The sequence below is a fragment of the Syngnathus leptorhynchus genome, chromosome 7, assembly GCF_054491065.1.
Source record: "Syngnathus leptorhynchus isolate UIUO chromosome 7, UIUO_Slep, whole genome shotgun sequence".
NCBI classification, from domain to species: domain Eukaryota; kingdom Metazoa; phylum Chordata; class Actinopteri; order Syngnathiformes; family Syngnathidae; genus Syngnathus; species Syngnathus leptorhynchus.
In genome coordinates, this window is record NC_141201.1 from 4,380,349 (window position 1) to 4,402,182 (window position 21,834).

Sequence of the window (21,834 nt, forward strand, 5' to 3'; positions counted from 1 at the left end):
ACCCACGCATTGTCCGGATTGTACTCCCAAAACTTGAACGCTCATTCGGCGAGTGCAATTTAGGAAGCAACCTGATCTTCATTAAGCAAACATTGCCATTGTCCTGTTCTAATTGTATTTTTGTCCAATTACGCAAACAGACACGGCAACAGGAAATGAGACAAAATGTGATTACTTCCAATCATTTTTATAAAAAATTTTTCACAGCCAAGTTGTCTCACCCGGCTGCGCTCGTGTTTGCTTGTCGTGAAAAGCAAACAATAAGATGAGCGCATGAAAGGACAGGCTTCATAGGAACAGGATCTTTTGCTTTACATTCCAGATGAGTGTTATTTGACAATTTGCACCTTTGCAGCTTGAAATATGAGTGAGCCACTGACCAAAGTTGTTTTTCATTTGATTTTTGTTCTGACGTGACCCAAAACAACCCAAACAATTGGGATTGAAATTTACTGTAAGACAAAACCTAAAGAGAATTAGACACTGATGATTGAAAAGATTTGATGTTATCTTATTTATGCTAGTTTAATGCTAACACCTCAGGCAAACAATTGTCTTTAGCGCTCTTACTAATCTGTTGTCTCTCCGTTGGTGCAACAATGTCACAAAAAGTAGGTGTGTTATGAAAGCAGGCGGGGTGAGATTTGTCAGAGCGAGAGAAAGGGAGAGAGAGAGAGCAGTCAAACAGTGGTGTTGCTGGGCGCTGCTTTCAAACTTCAATTTTCCTTTCAGCGTGGCTCACATGTGGACTAATCCACCTGAGAATACGACCGTGGGAAGGTGAGTTATTATTTTTATTTTTTATTTTTTTATTTTTATTTTTTTTAAATAAGGCTTTCTGTAGTCAATAGTGTTCTTTAAAGCAGAAAGTGGGAATTCTGACTTTATTCTCAGAATTGTGACTTTAAAGTGAGAATTCTCACCTTAAAGTCAGAATTCCCACTTTAAAGTCAGAATCCCCACTTTCTACTTTAAACAGCACTATTGACGAAAGTGAGAAGTTAAAGTCATAATTTCCGCTTTCTGCTTTAAAGAGCACTATCGACTAAAGTGACAGAATCCTGTCACCCCCGTATTTTTTTTTTTTTCTTCATTTTTCTGAATCCTCTTCCGTGCTCTGCCTAGTAACAAATGACTACTACGGACCCTGTAATGAATTAAGTGAAATTGGATCATTTCTAATGATCTGTCAAAGCCGCTATGAAGAGGAACGCTTGAATCCAAAAGAATTCCACAGGTTAACTTAATTTGACCTCCTTGTGATTGCACATTTCCAACTCTTCACTGTTTTGTTACTTCCTTTTTTTGTGTTCTCCAAAAAGAAGTTGAACAGCTCAATTCAATCTGATTTGGCCAGGCTCAATTAGGTATATAAATTGTCTTTATCATGCCTATTTTGAAATCTTGACACAGTGTTGACATCAACAGTGCCTTGCAAGGCAGGAAGTGGGCACGGAGGTGAGAGTGTTGTCAGTCACATCAAATACACAATGACTGGAGGAGTCTCAGAAACAACTTTTTGAATTCAATCTTTCAGCTTCTTGTTAGAAAACAAGAGTTGCTCATGTATCGAAATCAAATTCAATTGATTTGTAAAGGTTTTTTAAATTGATCTTCATCTGAACTCACTCGGTGTTTGTTAGTCGACTACCGTGTGGTAAGGAAATTTTGTTGTCCCCACCCACAGAGTGCTTTGGTTAGAATATTCTGACCACCCCTGCCCTCCAAATGAAACCAAGACTGCCCAGTTGCCTCTTTGAACATCTGGGAGCCGTTTAGATTCCCTCCAGTGACTCATCCATCAACTCAAGCATGGCCTGCGACGGGCTGTGCCCCAACATCACGTGCAACGGGAGCCTCACGGTGAAAGGCGACAGCAAGCCGGCCACGAGTATCATCATGTTCCTGGCCGGCGTGGTGGGGAACCTCCTGGCGCTCTTCATCCTGGGCGTTCACCGCAAAGAGCATCGGTCCAGGTCGTCCGTCTTCTCCATCCTGGTGACGGGGCTGGCCCTCACCGACCTGCTGGGCACTTGTCTCCTCAGCCCGGCCGTCTTCATCTGCTACGCCCGCAACGTGTCCCTCATCGGCCTGGGCGACGAGAGCCTGTGCCAGCTCTTCGGCTTCGCCATGAGCTTCTTCGGCCTGGCGCCCACACTCATTCTCTGCGCCATGGCGGTGGAGCGTTGCCTGGCCATCAGCCATCCTTACTTTTACTCGGTGCACATCCGCCAAAGCTTCGCCAAGGTGACGCTGGTCGCCGTTTATCTCTTTTCCCTGGCCATCTGCCTCCTCCCGTTCATCGGCATCGGCAAATTCAGGCAGTACTGCCCGGGGACGTGGTGCTTCATCGACATGGACGCAACGGGGGACGCCAACGCCGAACGGGTGCAGGCTTTCTCGCTGACGTACTCCTCGCTCATGGCGCTGATCATCCTGGCCGTGTTCGCCTGCAACGGCTCGGTCATCGCCAGCCTCTGTCAGATGCACCGCAGCCACTTGATACGACGAGGCTCGGCCTGCTCCGCGGGCAGGAAGAGAAAGTTGAGCCTGGCGTTGTTCGGATGGGGTGAGGAGGAGATGGACCACCTGGTGCTCCTGGCGCTCATCACCGTCATCTTCGCCGTCTGCTCGCTGCCACTCACCGTGAGTACCTTCTCGATTTAGTTTCAAAATGTGTCGGTGCTGTTGACGACATTTTCATCAGAAAGCAACATGTGGTCATGTGGTTTGACTTGACTTAAGGGGGAAATTTAAAGAGGTGCGAGATGAATGCGCTGCTATGTGGGTCAGCACCAAGACCAATGAAAATAAAAATGCACATACTGTGTAAAAAAAAATGGAAGAATCGAAGAACTCGTACGACTCCTTTTATAGTATAGAAACTAAGTTGGGACTTTTGGCGGGTTAGTTACAGCAAGTCACTCACATGACTTTGTTTGGTACAATTTGGCACAGTCTGTCGTTGAGGGAATGTAATTCCTCCCGGGGGGGAATTAAAAAGCCACATGGGTTGCCCGATGACCTCAGTCTGAGATGGTAGACTGCTAGAGCATCCCCATTTCCCTGGTTTGGTGGTTTTGGTTGGAGTAATACAATGCGACACAGAATGAAAAAAGGTGCGTCTTAAGAATGTCGTCGCCTTCACCACCCTGGCACTTTGCTTGCGTGTATGCGCATTAATCTTCTCGAGCTATTGTGTGGATGGATTTGACAAATGCGCCATTAAAAAAATAAATCCAGGGAAGACGGGTTCATCAGGTTAATCAGCATCTTGCCCATAAACCAAAATGCAAGACAGAACAGAATTAGCGCGTGGAAAATTTGAGTGTTGTCAATAGAAATGTAATTCGAGACTGTGATTACGGAAAAGGGTTATGTTCAGGTCAGATACGGGAAACGTTAAAGGTGCTCGATCCCGCTCCTTATTGCTCAGCCGCCGTTTCGTCTTCAGCTTACGGTAAAAACTAAAGCCGACCACCAAGCATGAGATGATGCGCGTCGAGTAGCCGAGAGGCCTATTTGAGGGAAAATTTGTGACATCACCAAAAGAATTCCGAACTCCAGATATGTGTGAGACAACGACGACGGCGGCGGCGAGGATGCATGTGAACGCCAGCTGCATGACCAACATGAAATAGATTCTCGCGATTGCAAACAGATGTGTGAGAAAACGGTCGATTGCACTTGATGCATGAGTCGGCTATCTAGATTGAAATCCTTTTATTTACGTTAACTAGAGTAGATTAGACGTATGTGGAAAGGGGAAGAAATTAATTCTCCTTCCAGGAATGAAGTCATGTTGTTGCATGAAAGCAAAATGAATGTACACGTTGCCGGGCAGAAAATGTGCTCATATTAAAAACAACAACGGGCCAACGTCATTCGTTTTTCCAATCAAACCGGGTCCATTCATTTTTTTATTGAGCTTCTCAAAGAAAACTGACAACCTGTTAAACCCGTTGCCGCTCCAAAGGGACCTCTAAGAAAAAGTCTTGCAGGATTTTCAGACTCGTCTTGTGACCAGTGTGACTGTGGAATGTCGTCTTTTCTTGTCTATGTGCCTTTCAAGGCAAAATATTTACTTTGAATAGACGAGACCAGACGAGCCCCCCCCCCCCCCCCGTTAATAATGAGAGATACAATTTGATGAATAGATGGATGTTTACAATAAACATACCTTTATTTATATATCTGTATTTATTTATTTAGTATTATTGTTATTTAGTATTATTTCACCATCAATAAAATTAAATAAATGTGTTTTTTTTCCCCGCCCAAATAATTGCAATCTCAAGACGCCATAGTAGATGATGTTTTGCTATTTTTTTATTTTTTATTTTTTTTTTTTTATGGCCGTGCTTCCATCTGCGTGAGAGCAGCATTAGGGAAGTGTAGCTTTCTTGCAGTGTCTATTTCAGGAGTTCTCTATTGGGACTCTTATTTTTCTCAGGCTTGTCATATTAACAGCTTGAATATAAAGTATCAGGCGAAACAAACCACCCTCAGTGTGATGATAACGGATATTAGATAAGACATGTCTGACTATTGGCTAACAAATGTTATCATCGCAGATGGCCTGTGAAAGATCGCTTGATGATTTGTTTGCAAAATAGGAGTGGCTTTCACGCGCGGCATTTTATATTCCGTGCAATTCCGTAGATACGATTATAGCTTTGTAAGCCTTTTAAAACCTGTGACAGCAGTCACATTGCATTTTGAAACAAAGCTTCCCTTTAATAAAACTTGGTAGCGTTCCTTTGACAACTTTACCAGTCAAACCAAAGCGGGCCAATCGGACACAATAGATACTAGAAGTTCATAGGAGCAATTCATTGCCTTATTAAGAACGAGAAAAACAATCAGCAGTTGAATCAATCATGAAACTAAATGGCTCTTTCTAGCAAATTGGTGATGATTACTATGCCATTTATCTCTAATGAATGCGTCTCTTTCCTCATCGCAGTGGTTATGTTTGGAACAGGTACAAACTAATAGATCACCCTCCTGGAGTATCACCATCAGTATCGTTCCCATGGCAACCACCGCTCAATATTCAGCTCAATATTTAATTTGAAGGGCCTGGATCTGATTATACTCATACCTCCCCATCTGAATATAAGACTTTAAGGAATGTCCTCACTAGTCATTATTTGAGCGAGTATGAATCATAAAAATGGAAACTCACTGAATGCTTTTGTGTCACAATGAAAGGTTTTCATTAGTGCTGCTGGCGTGGGGGCGACTCAGTCAGCACGCCAATATTGACTTAATTAGAGTTGGGTGATCCTACCCGCAAACAAAATTGTCAGTACACCATGTTTAAAGTGAAAGTGCCACAAAAAAACACCAACATTTTATTTCTGGTTTTGCGGCACACTGGATTCTGGATCAAAAAAAAGTTTAGGCTGCTGTAACGATATGCATAGTTTCAACTTTAACAATACACGTTAATATAAGGGGATTTAACTCAATATACACCTAAAAGTTAAATAGTTTGAACATACTGGTTTCTTTCAAGTTAAATTAAACTGTACACAACAAATGCACTGTACAAGATTATTATTTTTTTAAAATAAAAAAAAAGTGTAAGACACAAACATTATTTACAGTTTGATACAATTCGGAGATTCTTTCACGTACCACTAGAGGGAGTCCAAGTACTCCACTTTGCGAATCGCTCAATTTGTACAGCAAATTACAAATTTAATATGATGAGTAAATCCTATAAAACGGACTAATTTCATATTAAGTGAGTGGAATCTCACGATTGACCGCATTGTTTCTGTAAAAAGAACAATTTTTAATCGCCACTATTATGCTTTTCTGGTGTTTTACATTAAATATTGGGAACAAAATGTACTGAACAAATGCTGGGAAATTACTTTCACTGCTCCTTCTTTAGACCACAAACACCAAAATTCAACATTCAGTCATTTGTTTTGCAAGTCCAAATTAAATACAAACGAGTGCATATTTACATTGCGGTTGCTGGTGGGTCTCCTCTTACACCCAATACATCACAATCTGCCCAACACACATCATCCCTCTTTCTGCCATACTGTTAAATCATTGAAGAATGTAAAGCAGAAGAAGAAGAAAAAAATGTTTTTTTTATGTGTTTGACATGAGCATGGGGAAATGATACTTGTGTGGGCTGAAGAGCTATAATGTGGTTGTACAAGAGGAGATGTTAAATAGCGACCTCCTCGAGAGAATTGCGCCTCATAAATTGGAAAGACTCGACAGGCTAAGCAGGAAACAAACAAAATAAAAATAAATACTTGTGAAAAGAAAAAAAAATTGGTTGAAAGAGCAAATATGAACAATTTGAGCGCTCATCGGCTAACCGCTAACACGCTACAATAACGTTCTCGTATTGTATAGCTAATTAAGATACATTTAACAAACTATACTTTAACTGAACTACAAATTTCCTCATTAAAAAAAAAAATTACAATCTTTCCATTTATGACCATGAATGTATTTTTGCAGAATGACGTGCAAGACCAATAGGTGTGGCTCAGGTGAGACAAAAAGGTCAGCTTTGTTTCGCGCACTTTTGTTATCTCGCAGCTGCTTCCTCCCTATTAACAAAAAAAAAAAAAAAAAGAGACAGAAAAGCTTCCATAGGAGGAAAGATGAGTCTCCAATTGTGTTCTAAACAATTAGGAATGCCTCGTCTTTGTGGAAGGTCATTTAAGCCTCCTTTCAGCATACACATGTCTCATGTTTGCTAAGAGCATCAAGATGGCTGCAAACACTGACTTAGAGATGCTTCCCGTGTAATTTGTCCGTTGACCGTATTGACTTGAAGAACAAACGATCAGTGTAATGAGGTTAGGAGGCCCCCCCTCAGGCTTCCATTAAATGGCGATGAAAGGCTGTGCGGGGCATTTTTGATGATGGATGAAAGGCAAAGATTACAGTCTTAGACAGCTGATTGATCCTCTGTTTTGGATTTACTTATCCTTTGTTGCAAAAACACAAAACTCAAAATAAACTCAAGATATCATCTTTCAAATAATCTGGTTTGTAAACCACAATAATACACATGTTGAATATATAATAGAAGAAAATAATATATGGAAAATTACACAACGATTGTTTTTAAATAGCTTGTTAGCTAGCTAGTACGCTAGCGAAGAAAAATTAAACACACAAGGCGCTACTGGAAAGGTTTCCAATTGCGTCAGCGACGTCGATCAAAGCGTTTGTTGAAAAGGCCACATGAGCTCAGTTTACCGGCACCACGCAAAACAGTACGGGAATTATTTAGTTGTTTGTTTTATATAAAGCATTCCCTTCTGCTGCCAAGTCATTTTGTTGGCACCGTGTGTTTTCCGCCCAGCTTTGTCTAACTGTGATTTATATTCGGACTTTTCAGACCCTTATCGTTGTTATCGTTTTTTTTCATTGTGCTTCATGTCCTTTCTTGCCTGCTGCTTCCACTCAAGTCTGCCTGTGTCAACGGAGCCTCGTCAAACTTGGAATAGTTGCACGTAAAAATATTCACATTTGTTTTGCTTTTTAGCTAGTTTGAGTAAATCCAGAGATGCCAGTCAATGCTCCTTGGCACGTTATATGTGTATTTGAATTTAATGTGGGTCAGAAATTGTTTCTAAACATTTCTGTTTTCAAAGTGAGTCAACAGAACTTGACTCATTTTTCTTGAACATTTGGAGCCCAACATTGGGTGTTTATCTCCGCATGTATCAGGGCGTTGCTTTGTGATGAAATCAATATTACATGTGGTGGCCTTCCCCCAAAAAACCCCACTATTTCCAAAAATTTCATTTAATTGCCTGTTGTAGTTTTTAAGATTAATCTATTCAACTTTTTGATTTAATAGAGCCAACATTTTAATTTTATTTGCCTGACTCGATCATTGACAGAGCAGAAGGCACAAACTTTACTCCCATGCCCCCATTAAAACCATTTGTCTCCACCTAATCTGCTAATCGACATTTATTACATCGACCAAATAATAAAAGCTCATTGATTTCAGACACATTTGTTGGTTTTGAGGCCAGAGTAAATCTGTCATGTTTAGTCAAATGCTATTGGCAGTAATCCCACTGGAGTTTAATTGGACTTTGGTCAACAACCTTTTTGAAAGTTATTTTTTTCCGTAGCGATTAATGCAAAATATCTAGCTTAGTCACAAATGCAATTGCCTGAAGTGAACTCAATGTTTACTCTAGTGCAAGTGATGTTTCAAATAATATTTTCAGTCAACCTTATTGCCATTTAAGTGCAAACAGAAGTAGAAGACAGAACTGTTCTTAATAATAAACCATCCAACGAACATTGTTAGTTCCCTTTTTTTGATGACTAGTCATAAATTTCTCTTTTAAAATTTCCCTTAGAAAAATTATGAGAATGGATTATACTCTTGCGATCATAAAACCATTAATACCTGAACAGAATGTTTTACACACATTCCTGTTGAGTATATAAAAAAACGAAGCACTCAAAATTTGAATGAAACACACTTAACTATTTTTGAATAATGTCTCTTATCATGTTTTACAACTGTTGCTTTCTGTAGGCGTAAAATGTAGGATGGGAGAGGAGTGCGATATCAATAATCTTATTCTAATTCGGCAAAATCAGTAATATGTCCTGGTTTCTATTCTTTCAGATTTAGTGTTATGAACAATAATGCACTGCCACATAGCGGCTAGAAGTGGAATTGCACCTCAAAATAAAAACGATATGGAGTAACAAATGGAATAAACAAAAAAGTCTGTGATTTGATCCAGATGTCTCAGTTTGAATGTACAAGTACAACAACTAATCATTTTGATATCTGAAAAAAATCGGTGCCTCAACTTTAAAAAAAAAAAAAAAAAAAAAAGGGAGTGGCAGTATGATTGAATCTGTTTTCTTTCCAAAATATTTTGGTGTTGCATTACTTTGTGTTTGCCCTGAAAAGGCCAGTTTAGTCATACAGACAACAAAGAATTAATAAAAACAAAAACAAAAGGGGGATAATTACCAGCAGGCACTGTGGAAAGTTGTGTGGTTTGGGGATTATAGGGCCCAGTGAACCATAGCTAATGTTTACCAGCTACAAGAACAGGATTGGCGGAAAATATTTTTTTGCCTTCCTCAGTAGCATCCTCTCACTGTCAAATGTGTCAAAAGTGTTGCCTGTTGATAAGCTGTGTTTAAGGAGATAGTGGAGGAGCAGCACAATGTCCTTTGAATTGAAGCAAAAAAAAAGAAAAAAAAGACCATCTTTGTTTGATCTATAAAGAAAAAAATTTTTATGAGTTCAATTCATCTTTGAATGACATCTTTCCCCACTAAGCTGCAATAATATTGGTTGTTTTTCACAGAGGATAAAGAATATATGCTTGTCTTAATGAACCGTTTGTGTTATTATATTTTCTTCATTTTTAGTGTTATGATAACCACAACAATGATCCTAATTTCATTCATATAGCAATAAGTTTTAAAGCAAACTACTCCATTGCCAAATTGTGTAACATATTTCCAATGAATGAGAGCAGTTTGCGGTTCCTTACCAAATGCACATTTTTTCCCCCAGAAATATTAATCACTTCACTTCCCTCTTCTCCTTTTACCAAAACCAATTTCAACACTTTTCACTGGACTTGCTCTGTTTCCCCTTCTTCTTTGTTGTGTGTCAGTGTATGTGTTCCAATTATTATTATTATTATTATTTATTTATTTTTTTTATTGAAAAAGATAGAGTGGTTCTTTGGCATTTTGGCCCTAGAATAATCAGTCGAGGTACCGGTACTTCACTGCAGCTGCCCCAAGAGGGGAAAAAAAAGCCACTAATGGAAGCTCAGACAAACTCGTTAACCAACTACAGTGTCTGAGCACACACACACACACACTTTATTTGATTTATGTTGCTTTCAACGCTTAAGTGAGCAATTTCAAGGTAAACACGACTGATCAATAAACAGCTCAAAACTATTTACAACCTAATGATGCTCCTTTTTCACCGACACTGACACATAGCATTTGCACACATGGACTTGTGTCTAAATATTATTTCCAAGTCAACCTTGTAAAAATATGTGATTTTATGTCAAACTGAATTCAGTTGGCATCTGACATCATTTTAAGTGCAGCTGGTGATTAAACCTAATTATAATTAGCTGGTCTCATTGGCTTTCCCTGATTGCATAAGTGTGCACACCCTCATTTAGCTATATAGCTATGTTGAAAATTAACCAATCCACCTTCCACGTATTAAAGTGCCTCAAATTATATCCAAATAAAAGTTCCGATGTTCTAGTAGGCTTTTCCTGACATTTGTACTGAAAAGCCTGAAGATTTTATGCTAACACTCTCTGTGCTAATCAAAATATGATGTTTTGTTTTGAATGCAAAACCAGTGTGGCGTTTTAAAATTATAGCCCAAAACTTTGGTTTCATGGGAGCAAAACAACATCTTCCAAACACATGGGAAAACCAGCTATGATTGAATCAAAACAATGTTGAGCCAGATTCAAAGGAGAGTGATGGATTCAGCTCCTGTATTGGCTCTCACTCCATTGTGTTTTGTGGAAGTAGTTGAAGTATGCCTGTAAAAGGATCTTTGCGTCCGCACACTTTGGTAAACGATGCTCGCTAAAAGCCAAGTAATGTGTGTGTGTGTGCTGCATAATGATTGGACAGAGAGTCAGGAAGTGAGAGAGTCAGGCAAGAACCCTCCAGGGCTTGAGCAGGAAAATTACAAGACACCAGAACTTGTAACCTTGTAGAGGTCCATTAGCATGATTTGTTTCTTGGAAGTTGTGAGCATCCTCACCAGCTTGTATGACGCAGTTGGGATAGAAGACACTGAAGTTGAAGATGTGAAGGAGGTGTGAGCATAATTGTCGTGATGGCTCAAATGACTCATGGCAAGAATAATTGGCTGAAAACATTCATGAATGTGTTTGCTGATTAGGCAGTGAGCTGTGTGTGCGCTTCTTGTGTACAAGGACATTAAGATGTGCTCACAGGACGCTTCATTAGGTACATCAGTCACATCCATGACAGGGGAATGAACATTAGCTCCCGAGTTTTGTTTCATTTAGCATAGATTTTAGACAACTGATTTTTAGTTAGTAAAGATGGCTGGGAATATATTCATTGAAATGTATTTTATAGTTTTTGTGTTGTGTATTATTTATATACATTTATTTTTGTTGCAAAATATGTTAAATTATTTTTAATCAGCTTTTCCATATTTCATTCTGTATTTTTTTTCAAATTCAGTTTTTAACACGTTTTCAGTCTTAAGTATTTTTTTTGCCTCAAACCTTGTTGATAATGTATTTATTTTTCCAATAATTTGTATCTTTTAATTTGACTTTATTTAGCTAAATACTTAACTTTTCTGTTTGCTTCTGCTTTATTTTAGATCATTTTTATTTTTTTATGAAATAATTTTAAGGATTTTATTTTTTCTGGATTTATTTGTTTTACCTAATGTTTTTCTGCATCATTTTCCAACTTATTTAGAAATGACCCACCCAATGTACAGTATGACATTTTTTGAATGGTATCCAAAAAAACTAGTCACGGCTAAGTTCACAGCATGATTGAGGGAGTGTAAGGAAAAGGAAAACATTTCTCTTGAACATAGTTAGAGTTTGTGGATGCTGCTGGCTGATGACAGGATGATAAATGAGCGAGCAAGAGTGTACAAAACAAACAATGTACTTTCCAACTGGCCCTCCTCCACAATGTCTCTCCACACCATGTGTCTTTATTGGCTTGGTGAGCTTCAACCTCAGACCAAATACATTTATATTCTGCTGTTTAAAGACCATCTGACACCTCAACACTTATGTGCCTGGCGCTTTTGGCAGGTTAGATTTGTGTCTTACTGTCCACTGCGTGGAAGACCATAAGAGGCTGGGTGGCATGATTGTGTAGAAACAACAGTGCAGGGTGGCACAGATCATGAGGAACCTTCTGGAGACTCGATGGGGTGGTACGTTCTCGTCTACTCTTGCGAAAAGTGAAATCTGCGATATAGAAATAAACCCTACAGACATGTTTTTGTAGTTTTTACAGCATTTTTTTTTCTTTCTTTGAAATATATGCCATCTCAAGTTAAAAAGGCTGCGTCTAGTGGTATAAAGTGGAATTACACAATTTATTTCAGAGTTTAAGCAAAATCTAGTTATTAAATGTGAAAGAAATACCTCCAAAATTAAAAGAAGAATAAAAAAAAACATGTTACAAAAATACACTGTACTTTCACCAATTTTGTGCTCATGGATCATGCAAAGCAAACTACTTGTGACAGCAGCCAGCTATTGCTTGTGAAACTCCTAAAGTTGAACACAACTTCAAGACAACACGACAACTTCCTTAAAACGTTCAACACGCACGGGCGTTGTTTTGCTTCCACATTTTGGACCGCGTGACGACTCTCTTCCATGGGTTCTCCAGTTATGTACAAGGCTTCAATAGAGAGCTGCTGTTGTTGTTTAGTTCCCCAACCCCCCACCCGCTTTTCAGGGGCGACCACATCCGTGCGAGTCGAGATGTGGATTCTGAGTTGGACTCTCTGCGTCTGTCTCTTCTCTGTCAACGACTAATTCATAGAAGAGTGAGGCCCTAGCAACAGGGAAACATTTACGCCAGTACTGGAAAAAAACAATCTATCATCAAGCACTGCGGGGCTTGTTGGGTTTTTTCACAGAGATTATGGAGATTTGTTGAGAGAGCAGAAGAATGAGGTGAGAAACATTCAGCACGGGCCAGCTGTTGTTTGCTTTTGAACTTCCAGCTGTCTGGCCTCTGCATGGCCACGCTTTGCGGTTTTCTTCATGAGCCAGCACTTTAACTAGCGAGGTTACTTTGAAATGTCTTTCCTTCCTGACACCTCCTTTGCATCTTTTCAGATCGCCGGCTTCATCAACGCCATCCACCCGTTTTGCGGCGACAACGAGAACCTGACGGCCTTCCGCTTTTACGCCTTCAACCCCATCGTGGATCCCTGGGTGTTCATCATTTGCCGTAAATCCGTCCTCCAACACCTGCGTTCGTTGCTGAGCTGCCGCTTTGGCCGGGGGGCCGGCGTCAAGACCCCGGCTCACTGCCCATCCGCCCCCTTGCCCCTAGAAGGCCACGTGATCCAGTACAAACCTCCGGAAGGGACGGAAAGCAGCTTCTACTCAGGTGTACCCTTGTCACCCAATACATGATGTTCTCAATTACTCGTGTGGCGAAATACCAAGAGATAAAACTCTGACATCTCCAAACTTGCACTGTTGTCATAAAGGCACATTGACTCTTGATTCGAGATTCCACACCATCTTTTATTGACTGACTTGTCACAAGGTGAGACGTCTCTCGGAAGTTAGCACAATGGAGCACATCCTTGTCATGTGGTTGTGGTTGGAAATGCTTACTGTACAATCACCCGCTGGCCACAATGTTAGGTACGCCTATCTGCAGGAATGGGCAACTTTTTTTTCCCCCCCAGTGCAAAGAGTTGTTGCATAAAAAAAACTGCTGAACAAAAAAACATTAAGAACTCATTTTACAAAATTGTACAATTATTGAGGTTCTATATTTTTCCTGCATATCATTCCAAATCTGACAAAAACATATTAGACCTAATATAATCCAGAGTAAGTGCAACTAAGACATGTTTGCCATCTAGTGGTGATTAGTGGCATTGCATCTTAAAACATTTGTTATTTATTTGTTTTACCACAAGGGTGCTCATCTGGTTAAAATTGGGATGAATAAAATCAAAAGAAAGAAATCCCCATTTTTTTAATATTCGGTGCTGTTGTTAGGTGTCAGGAATCGTAGAAGGTGAATATGGCTAAAATCATGCATGAATGTTTACAGTGTTTTTCCATTATAATTTCATCATCTGTAAAAATAATTGGAATAGACTTTTACTGTTGAAATGTGTACACTGTTGTATTTTAAAGTCTATACTTTTGTCTTTGTCACTGCATGGACAAAAAAAGTTTTTGTAGTGCTTCTTTAACTTCTGCAGCTGAGTGCAGCTTTCAAATGTGCATTCGTGCCTCTTTGCTGCTGTCACTGTGTTGTTTGTTTTGCACAATCGTTTACACTTTTGAGGTTCGTCTGTGCGTGACGACTAAGCCAAGTACTTGTTACGACCCGTATTGAGAAATGATGAATGTGAGATTTGATTTGTAAATAGTAATGTACAGTACAGTAGGCCTACATTCAATAGCACGCTACACGTGGTTTAAATGTGAAATTAAATGAAACAAAAAAAATTATATAAAAATAAGTATTGTCATGCAAATGTCTTTTTTTTAATTCTTTTTTTTTTACTGATTTTGATCTTAAATGTGTGCATTTGTAAATTTGAACCATTATGGTAGTACATTTGGAAGCACAATAGATTGAATACTGTAATGTACTTGTTACCCAATAACTACAGTTTATTTGTTGAATGTGTACATTATAGCTGGAAAAGACACAACAAATTAGCAAAAGAATTTGGACTCATGATAATTGATGTCTGTTTCACTACATATTTAGCCTACAGTATAAACAATGTTATTCGAATGTTCGAAATTCTACTCCTTGGAAAGACGCAAAACAGACAAATTGTAATTTTTGCTATATTTAATTTAGCTGCAAACAAAAGGTGCTAGCTGATTTTTTTTTTTTCTAGCTAGGAATAATTTCAGGTGGTCAGAGACAGCACCACTCTTTGAATTGCAATGAGAGAAGGTCATTTTTTGTTTGTTTGTGTTTTACATGTTGTGTATTGTCTTTTATATTAAAGAGGTCAAAGTTAGCTTTTTGATATTTTTGGCCTTCTCGATTTACTATTCATTTGTATGTAGAGGTGCTGCTGTGTCAAAAGTATTCTCAGGAATTTCTTTTATAAATCCAATCCATTTCTCTTTTGCTGTGGCTCAACATTTAAAATTCTGTTTTTCAGATGTGATAGTTTCGACAGACGTTCCTCAAAACGTGTTATGTTTTGTCTTTCATGGGAACAAAATTATGGAAATGGTCAAATCAGTGGAACCGTACTTCTATACAAAAAGGTTTGAGGACCAGCACAAGTAGTTTTATTGTTCTATACCGCCACCTAGCGGTTCTCAGTGGTGCTCGCAATGTAAAACTAGAGATGTGATCCTTTTATTTGACACTCAATAGCAACCATCATGTGTATTTCACGAGTAGCTTCCAGGCTCAAACAATTTGACGACAACAGCTTCACGGGGCCGCAGCACCAGCGTGTCGAGGCTGACGGCGCCCAGGCGGTCTCCCGCCGTCCCGGCCACAAAGACGCCGGCCTGGGGCAGGCGGGGCGCCCAGGCGGGATCCAGGCCGTGGGCCTCGGACCCAGCGTTGAGCAGGACCAGGAAGTGGACGCAGCCCCATGAACGAAGGAAGGCTAAGAGGGGAGGTGAGGAGGAGACAGAGGATAGAGTAACGTTGGAGGAGGAGGCGTTGAAGGGGAGGAAGGTGAAGCTGCCGAAAACCAGCGCTTCTTCACGTGCTCTGTTGTGACTCAGGGAACTGAAGAGGGCCACTGTGGAATGCCTCGACTTGAACTTATCCTGAAGAAGAAGAAGATGTCGATAGTACCTTTTTGAAAATATACATGATGTTATGACTTACTTTAGAAGATTCGCTGCCATTTCCTTCCTGTGACAAGCCATTGCGTGGGAAAACACAAAACATTTGTATGAGAGTTGAATTTTGAACTTCATCATTTCAAAAGAGAAAGTTGAGGTCAACCTGTGCGGGGTACAATTGGTCATATTGGACCACAGGTGTTCCTGGTAGCGTCATTAACAAGACCAGCAGCAGTTTCCTTAAATCATGAGGTCCTTCTTCACCAACCTAACAAGAGACACGCTGTCCTTCAGAACCTTCAGGTCACGATGTTCCATTTTCACTTACGGTATTATTTACGAGGGTGAAATCAAATTTGAGCTCGAGTTATTTTATGAAAAAGCTGCAGCGCTTTAAATTGATAACACGGTTGGAGTTTTTACCATCCAGCCCAGCCACGTGTCTTCAAGCCCCTGCAGGTGAGTCTCGACGGCTTCGGCCACCTGGCCGGCCGACAGCGGGCGAGGCGAGGCGGGCAGTACCGATCTCAGGACCACGTCCACCAAGGTGCCGTTGAACTGCTGGCCTGAGACCCTCAGCGGGGGAAGGCGCTCTCGCATCTGCTTAACCACAACGATCCTGAACAAAACAAAAAAACCAAGAGGTCTGCTAGCTTAATGCTAGCACACAATGCATTGACAGGCTAACAAATAGCATTTTTTAATCATTTTAATAGCGAAAGATGATTTGGCAATACCTTTCTTCATCTTCTTTACTGAACTCCTCCAACACTTCTCTCCACAGCAGCAGAGACTGCAATACAAATATATTTTTTTTAAATATCTTTTTTAAAAGCTCTACAGGTGACCAATATTTACCTTTTCAGTATAAGCTGCATCCGTGTCACATATTACAAATCCCGCCACGCCTTGACCCAACCAGAACCGAAGAGCGTTCTGTGAGAATGTTATACATGTTTCAGCAAAAGCAACATTGCTAAACTACAATTGTGTGATGTTAGTGTCAGACCTGCATGGCGTCCCGGCCATCTTGAGTGTCTGCACCTTCACCAGCCCCAAAAAGCTGCACATGGCACACGTCCAGAACCACTTTGAGGCCTGCGAGTCGAGACATAAGTAAACACGTATGTGTATATTGATACATACATTGAAAGAAGAAAAAAAATAGATGATTAAATCCCAATTATTAGAAAAATGATATTCGAAAATTATATTTTTCAAAATTGTTTAGCCTTACTCGAAAACATTTGTCTCACTCACCAGCTTCATCGCTCTCGCCCAGCAGATGTTGGACCTGCGTCAGAGTTCCCGAGCGTTCTCCGCTGTCAGTTGCGTTTGACGGGTCAAACAAGCCCCTCAGGATCAGAGCACTGATTCCCAAAGACTTCAGGTAGGAAAGTTGATCACATAATGCTTTAATTAAAAAAAAAACAACAACGAGGGAGGGGGGGGTTAAATGTCATAGAGATCAAGCTGACCACAGCGTGTTTGTTATTGTGGTTGAATGCTGAGCATCTTAGCGATGACACAATTTAAGATGTGCATTTTACATTTGCTCTCATTGCATGGGAGGCATTAAGTGTGCTATTTTTTTTCTGGCAGTCAACAGGAAACTGTCTTCAGTCAGTGTGGTTTTCGATGCGGTATCGATTTTCTTCAGTCGGGTTTTCGCACGGCAGTTCACCTGACTGGTGGCCAACCAATCACAGGGCACGTATAAAAAAAAAACAACATTCACGTGGCAACGTTTGTAGCGTTTCGCCTCTTTTGACAACTCGTTCGAACGACAACAAAAAACGGTCAACATTCATTAGCAACTGAATTAACTGTCTCACTCACCGTCGACGGCCCCTGAACTTTCAGTCGGCGTCCCGGTCAAGAGGTCAGGCTGCAATTGAAAAAAGACCGACTTCTGCCACCAGGTTAGCGGCGTCGCCACAGGTCGTGGACTGGTGAAGATAATGGCCACGGCGGTCGCAAGCATAGCCAGCCACGCCAGCCAGAAGAGAACCACCAGGTAGCAACGGAGCCTCCTCCAACCGGGCCCGCTCGCAGTCTCCTCCAACTCCTCTTTGCTCATGGGTCGCCACTCTTGCTCACGTTCTCCCTCGTCCTCCTCCAGCTCCGGGACGAGCAGAGCGGCCGTCTCCGATGAACCGGCGGTCCCGCTTGACGAAAGGCCCGGGCCAGCCACGCTGCCGTAGCCGGTGTCTCCGAGGTTCAGAGGCATGGCGATGGACTGCAGGTGAGGGACACTCGTGGAGTTTGATCCCTCGTTACTAAGGTTCCCTGTCGCTGACAGCTGTTGGAGACCCCATTCAAATTATGGAAGACCCTAATTTGATCATTTTCATAGCTTGTTTTTGAAGCCCTCACTGTTCCTTCACCGAGCGCACATTCTTCCCGATCTGAAATCCACTCGATGCTTTCGTGTTGAATAACAAACACACAAACCAAAACAATCACCACTCACCTTTTTGTTTCTTTGCTTTCAGTCGTGTTGTCGTAGAACTTTTGTCTTCTTGGAGTCGCGCCGTCCTGACTTTTGTGGAGTGAGATGAGAAGCAACTTCTGTCCAATCAAGTCTTTGCTGAGTCACTTAATACACAGGTGCCGATCCCCACCACGCACCCTTACAACACATTCTGAAGACACATGACAAAGATCTTGGCGTGTGCTTTCAACTATAAGTCTGTCAGACACACAAGTATTAGGACCACGACAGAGGTTTTATGATCTGAGTTATCGGAATTCTTAGTTCTTGAATTAAAATACAAGTGCGGATATTTTCCCATGTGTGATGTCTCGTCAGTTTGTGCTAGCATTGCTATTTAAGTTAGAGTGAAGGTAGTTTTGAATAAATTAACAATTAAATAAATTCTTGTATGCAGCACGATTATGCATCGTGTTGATGCTTTATGAGCTTCAGTTTTAAGTGCTTTACCGCCATCTTGTGGCATATAAACACAATTACAAATCCTATTGGGTTAGCATTGATTTGTATTTTTCTTCTATAAAAAGTGACATACACCCCTCACACGGTCTTCCAAAGTTCCTGTCCGTCGTTGATAAAACATTTGTGCTAATTCTGTGTATCTCTCTCGCTCGCCCTCCCTCCAAATTTGCTCGTGCATTCTATTGTGGCTTCCTGGTCACCTTTTGAACCCTGACAGTATCGTGTCAACTTCTTTAAAGTATGTCATCACGAGTACACACGGCACATGCGGAGAGCACATTTATTGTCGTGTGTACAGTCAGAACAATGTCGAAATTAAGTACACAATCTAATGACATCGAATTTAACAGCTGTATCCAAAATTTAGCCTTTACAAAGATGGTAATGCTTGATGCATAAGCTTCTCGTATATGATATACATTATGTTAATAACCGTAAATTTCCAGTTAAGTCTGGAAATTGCCATCAATAAATGTGAAATGTTGATGTGCTTGGCTAAAGATGTTGATGATAGTGTTTCCATGGCGACGCTTTTAGTTGGAGTCCTCCTCTGATCCGCCGATGTCCTAAAAGGGGATAAAAAGCAGCATTATGCGCTGTATTGTTCATGAAATAAAAAAAAAAAAAAGCGATTTATTTTACCATTGGCTCGTGAGTTCTGAGAGCTTCAATGTGTTTCTGATACGAAGAGATGATGCAATCACGCCTGTATGGTGACAAATAAAAAACAAATTCAATCCTCAATTTTAATCCTTTGGTGCTTGTTTCAGTGCTTACTTGCTGGTGATGCCGCCCCCTGGTGGAAGTCCCGGTATCTCCTCCTCAGCCAGGAACTTGATCACATACAAAAGGTCAGGATCCTCATCTTTGGAGCGCATCATCTTGATGATTTCTGGAAGTGAAAATAGATTAGAAAGGAAAAAAACTCAATAGTTGTGTATTTGGAATATGAGGGTAGCACCTTCTACTTTCAGGTCAATGTGTTGCTCTAGTGTCGCTTCCTGCTGCAGTGCTTCTTGCGACACCTGGGGGGCGCCCGGGAGGCACACTATGATGATGCTGATGTTATCCAAGCTGCCCTGCAGAGGGCGGCAGATTACTGTTGATTAATTGATGCAGAAAACAAAACCCATAAAAAGGAAAATTGATTAACTTTGCTGTCCCACCACAAATTTCTTTAAAAAAAAAAAGTGTATTAATGATTTAGTAACAGAACGACAATCTATAATTCCGAACATGTCACCAAAGCAAAATGGCTTTGTCAGACACTTAAAATATATGCATTAAAAATAGTAAAGGTAAATCATCAACATCTTGAATGATGTCATCGAGGCTCATGACTGACTTACTGCTGTACTTAAAGCTTTTCAGGTGTCATAAATAGGAATCCACGTAATGCCACTGAGCACGTACAGTATATATTGAGCAAGAACACAAACTCACATTCAGTGTTAATCCCAGACATGTGTCGTCCAATCTCCCAGCGTACCTTAATACAGCACACGCCTATTTATAGTGTCAAATTGATGCTGTTGACTAGGAGACGGGACAAATCTACTTACAAACGACGTCACTGTATAGCCTCTTTGGACCTTCCTTCAATGTAAAGCTCTCCATTCATAAAAACACCTGGTGGAACTGCGGTAAATCATTTCTCAAACATAAAAAGGGTTTTACAAACTCCAACAATTCCTCCAAAAATGCTGATAAAGATTATTTGTGAAAAAATAAATTTGGAAAAAAAATATCCAAGTCAATTATCTGGCACCTGAGTGGGGTCAAAACATATTTCAGGAGGTGCCAGTGCCCCCACAGCCCCCCCTCTAACTCCGCCAGTGTGGTCATGTTGCACAGATATATTAATTTAACAATTTTGCTTGGAGTTTGCAGTGGAACTTACGCTGAGCGCTGTTTTGTTTCCACCCCCCACTTAACATAATTGCATGTCATCTCACCTTGTAGAGACAAAGGTCGATGACTTGCGTGCAAATCTCTCGCAGGTCGTCGCACACTTGCAGGCGATTACGCACAAAGGCGCAAAGTTCCTCGTTGCCGATGGCGTCCCAAACGCCGTCACACGCCAGCACGATGAACTCGTCCCGGTCCGCCCGCTCCACCTCGTACACTTCGGGCTCGGGCGACACCAACTGCTCCGTTTGCGGCCTCCAGTCCACCTCCTTGAAATCGAAATCGCCCAGCGCTCTGGATACGGCCAGCGAGCCGTTGATGCGCTGCAGCGTGACCGAGCCGCCGGCGTTCTGTATGCGCTCCTTCTCCCTGGGGTTGAAGGGCTTGTGGTCCTCCGTATAGAAGACCAGCTGGCCATCCTTACAGAGGAGTGTGCGTGAATCCCCGCAGTTGATGAAGTAAACGTATTGCGGAGAGATCATCACGGCCGCCGCCGTGGTGCCGCTCCGGTCCCAATTGCCATCGCGGCAGAGTTTATGCATGTGGCGGTCGATTTCGAGGAATCCCTCGCGGATGCCCTCTTTGACCTGCTCTGGGTCTTCGCTTACTTTTACTCCACCTGTGTGAAGCAAAGGATCTATTATATACATATATTCTTTATCCTCAGCAAAAATGAACTATTGCTGCTCTTTATCCAGTCACTTAAAAGTAGATTTGACAGTCTTTTTTTTTTTTTTCTTCATGACTGTATTGTAGTGCCCCCTGGTGGCCAAGTCACACTCACCATAAATATGTAACTACTCCTTTAGAATATGTCCATAATTCAAAAATTTTGACTTGAATAAATCTGTTTAATTTTCTGTTCCAGTACCTGTGGCTAGGATGTGGTCCAGCAGGTTCCTGGAGCAGTACTGGGCCACGGTGCTCCCCGCATGGCCGTCAAACACGGCGAAGTAGGCCCACTCGTTCAGCTCCCCTCTCATATGAGGCATGCAAGTGTGCGCATCCTCCATCTGAGCCCTCCAGCCTTGCATGCTCGCCACCGCGTAGTTCACCCCGGACTGAGACCCCCCCTCGGACACGTGCTTCTCCAAAATGGGCCTCTCCAGGTACGGGCTGGGCATGTCGTCGTCTTCGTCAAAGTTGTCCTGCTCCTCGGGGCCCCTCTCTCTTGAGCCGCCTTTGAAAAAGAAGGCCACCATTTTCTCAGTCTCTTTGACCAGCTGGCGGAGGAAGGAAGGCACCTCCACGTTGCTCGCCCTGCGCGCCGTCCTCATCACGCCTCTGAGACGCCGCTCGAGCTTCTTGCTCGACCTGGCCGCCGCGCGATGCCGCCTCCTCTTGGTGACCCTCTGCCGGCCTTGAGTCTTCCTCAGCAGGTCCAGGGCAACTGTACAG

General features: G+C 41.5%; 3 protein-coding genes and 1 long non-coding RNA gene across 7 annotated transcripts; 2 read left to right on the forward strand and 2 right to left on the reverse strand.

The window, feature by feature from the left end:
* Nucleotides 1–662: 662 nt before the first annotated feature.
* On the forward strand, nt 663–14,843 carry ptgir (prostaglandin I2 receptor). The gene is made up of 3 exons (XM_085916346.1): nt 663–780; nt 1,688–2,646; nt 12,888–14,843. Exons 2-3 carry the CDS (start codon nt 1,813–1,815, stop codon nt 13,188–13,190), a joined length of 1,137 nt encoding a protein of 378 aa, XP_085772472.1. The 5' UTR covers nt 663–780; nt 1,688–1,812; the 3' UTR covers nt 13,191–14,843.
* On the reverse strand, nt 14,404–17,802 carry LOC147054260 (amino acid transporter heavy chain SLC3A2). The gene is made up of 9 exons (XM_085916347.1): nt 17,412–17,802; nt 16,833–16,985; nt 16,582–16,670; nt 16,431–16,508; nt 16,310–16,365; nt 15,996–16,191; nt 15,736–15,840; nt 15,616–15,642; nt 14,404–15,554 (listed from the first exon to the last, which is right to left on the reverse strand). Exons 1-9 carry the CDS (start codon nt 17,800–17,802, stop codon nt 15,165–15,167), a joined length of 1,485 nt encoding a protein of 494 aa, XP_085772473.1. The 3' UTR covers nt 14,404–15,164.
* LOC147054261 (uncharacterized) lies at nt 16,572–18,361 on the forward strand. Of its 4 annotated transcripts, none has more exons than XR_015066667.1 (6): nt 16,572–16,696; nt 16,836–16,962; nt 17,175–17,282; nt 17,436–17,589; nt 17,695–17,817; nt 18,068–18,361. It is a non-coding gene; the product is annotated as an uncharacterized LOC147054261 (long non-coding RNA). The 4 variants fall into 4 exon arrangements; XR_015066666.1 differs by having other exon boundaries at nt 17,495–17,589; XR_015066665.1 differs by lacking the exon at nt 17,175–17,282 and having other exon boundaries at nt 17,495–17,589.
* A 342-nt stretch (nt 18,362–18,703) lies between these two features.
* On the reverse strand, nt 18,704–21,713 carry ppm1na (protein phosphatase, Mg2+/Mn2+ dependent, 1Na (putative)). The gene is made up of 6 exons (XM_085916345.1): nt 21,308–21,713; nt 20,484–21,055; nt 19,490–19,607; nt 19,306–19,420; nt 19,171–19,234; nt 18,704–19,094 (listed from the first exon to the last, which is right to left on the reverse strand). The coding sequence occupies exons 1-6, from the start codon at nt 21,711–21,713 to the stop codon at nt 19,062–19,064; spliced, it is 1,308 nt and encodes a 435-aa protein (XP_085772471.1). The 3' UTR covers nt 18,704–19,061.
* Nucleotides 21,714–21,834: the final 121 nt, after the last annotated feature.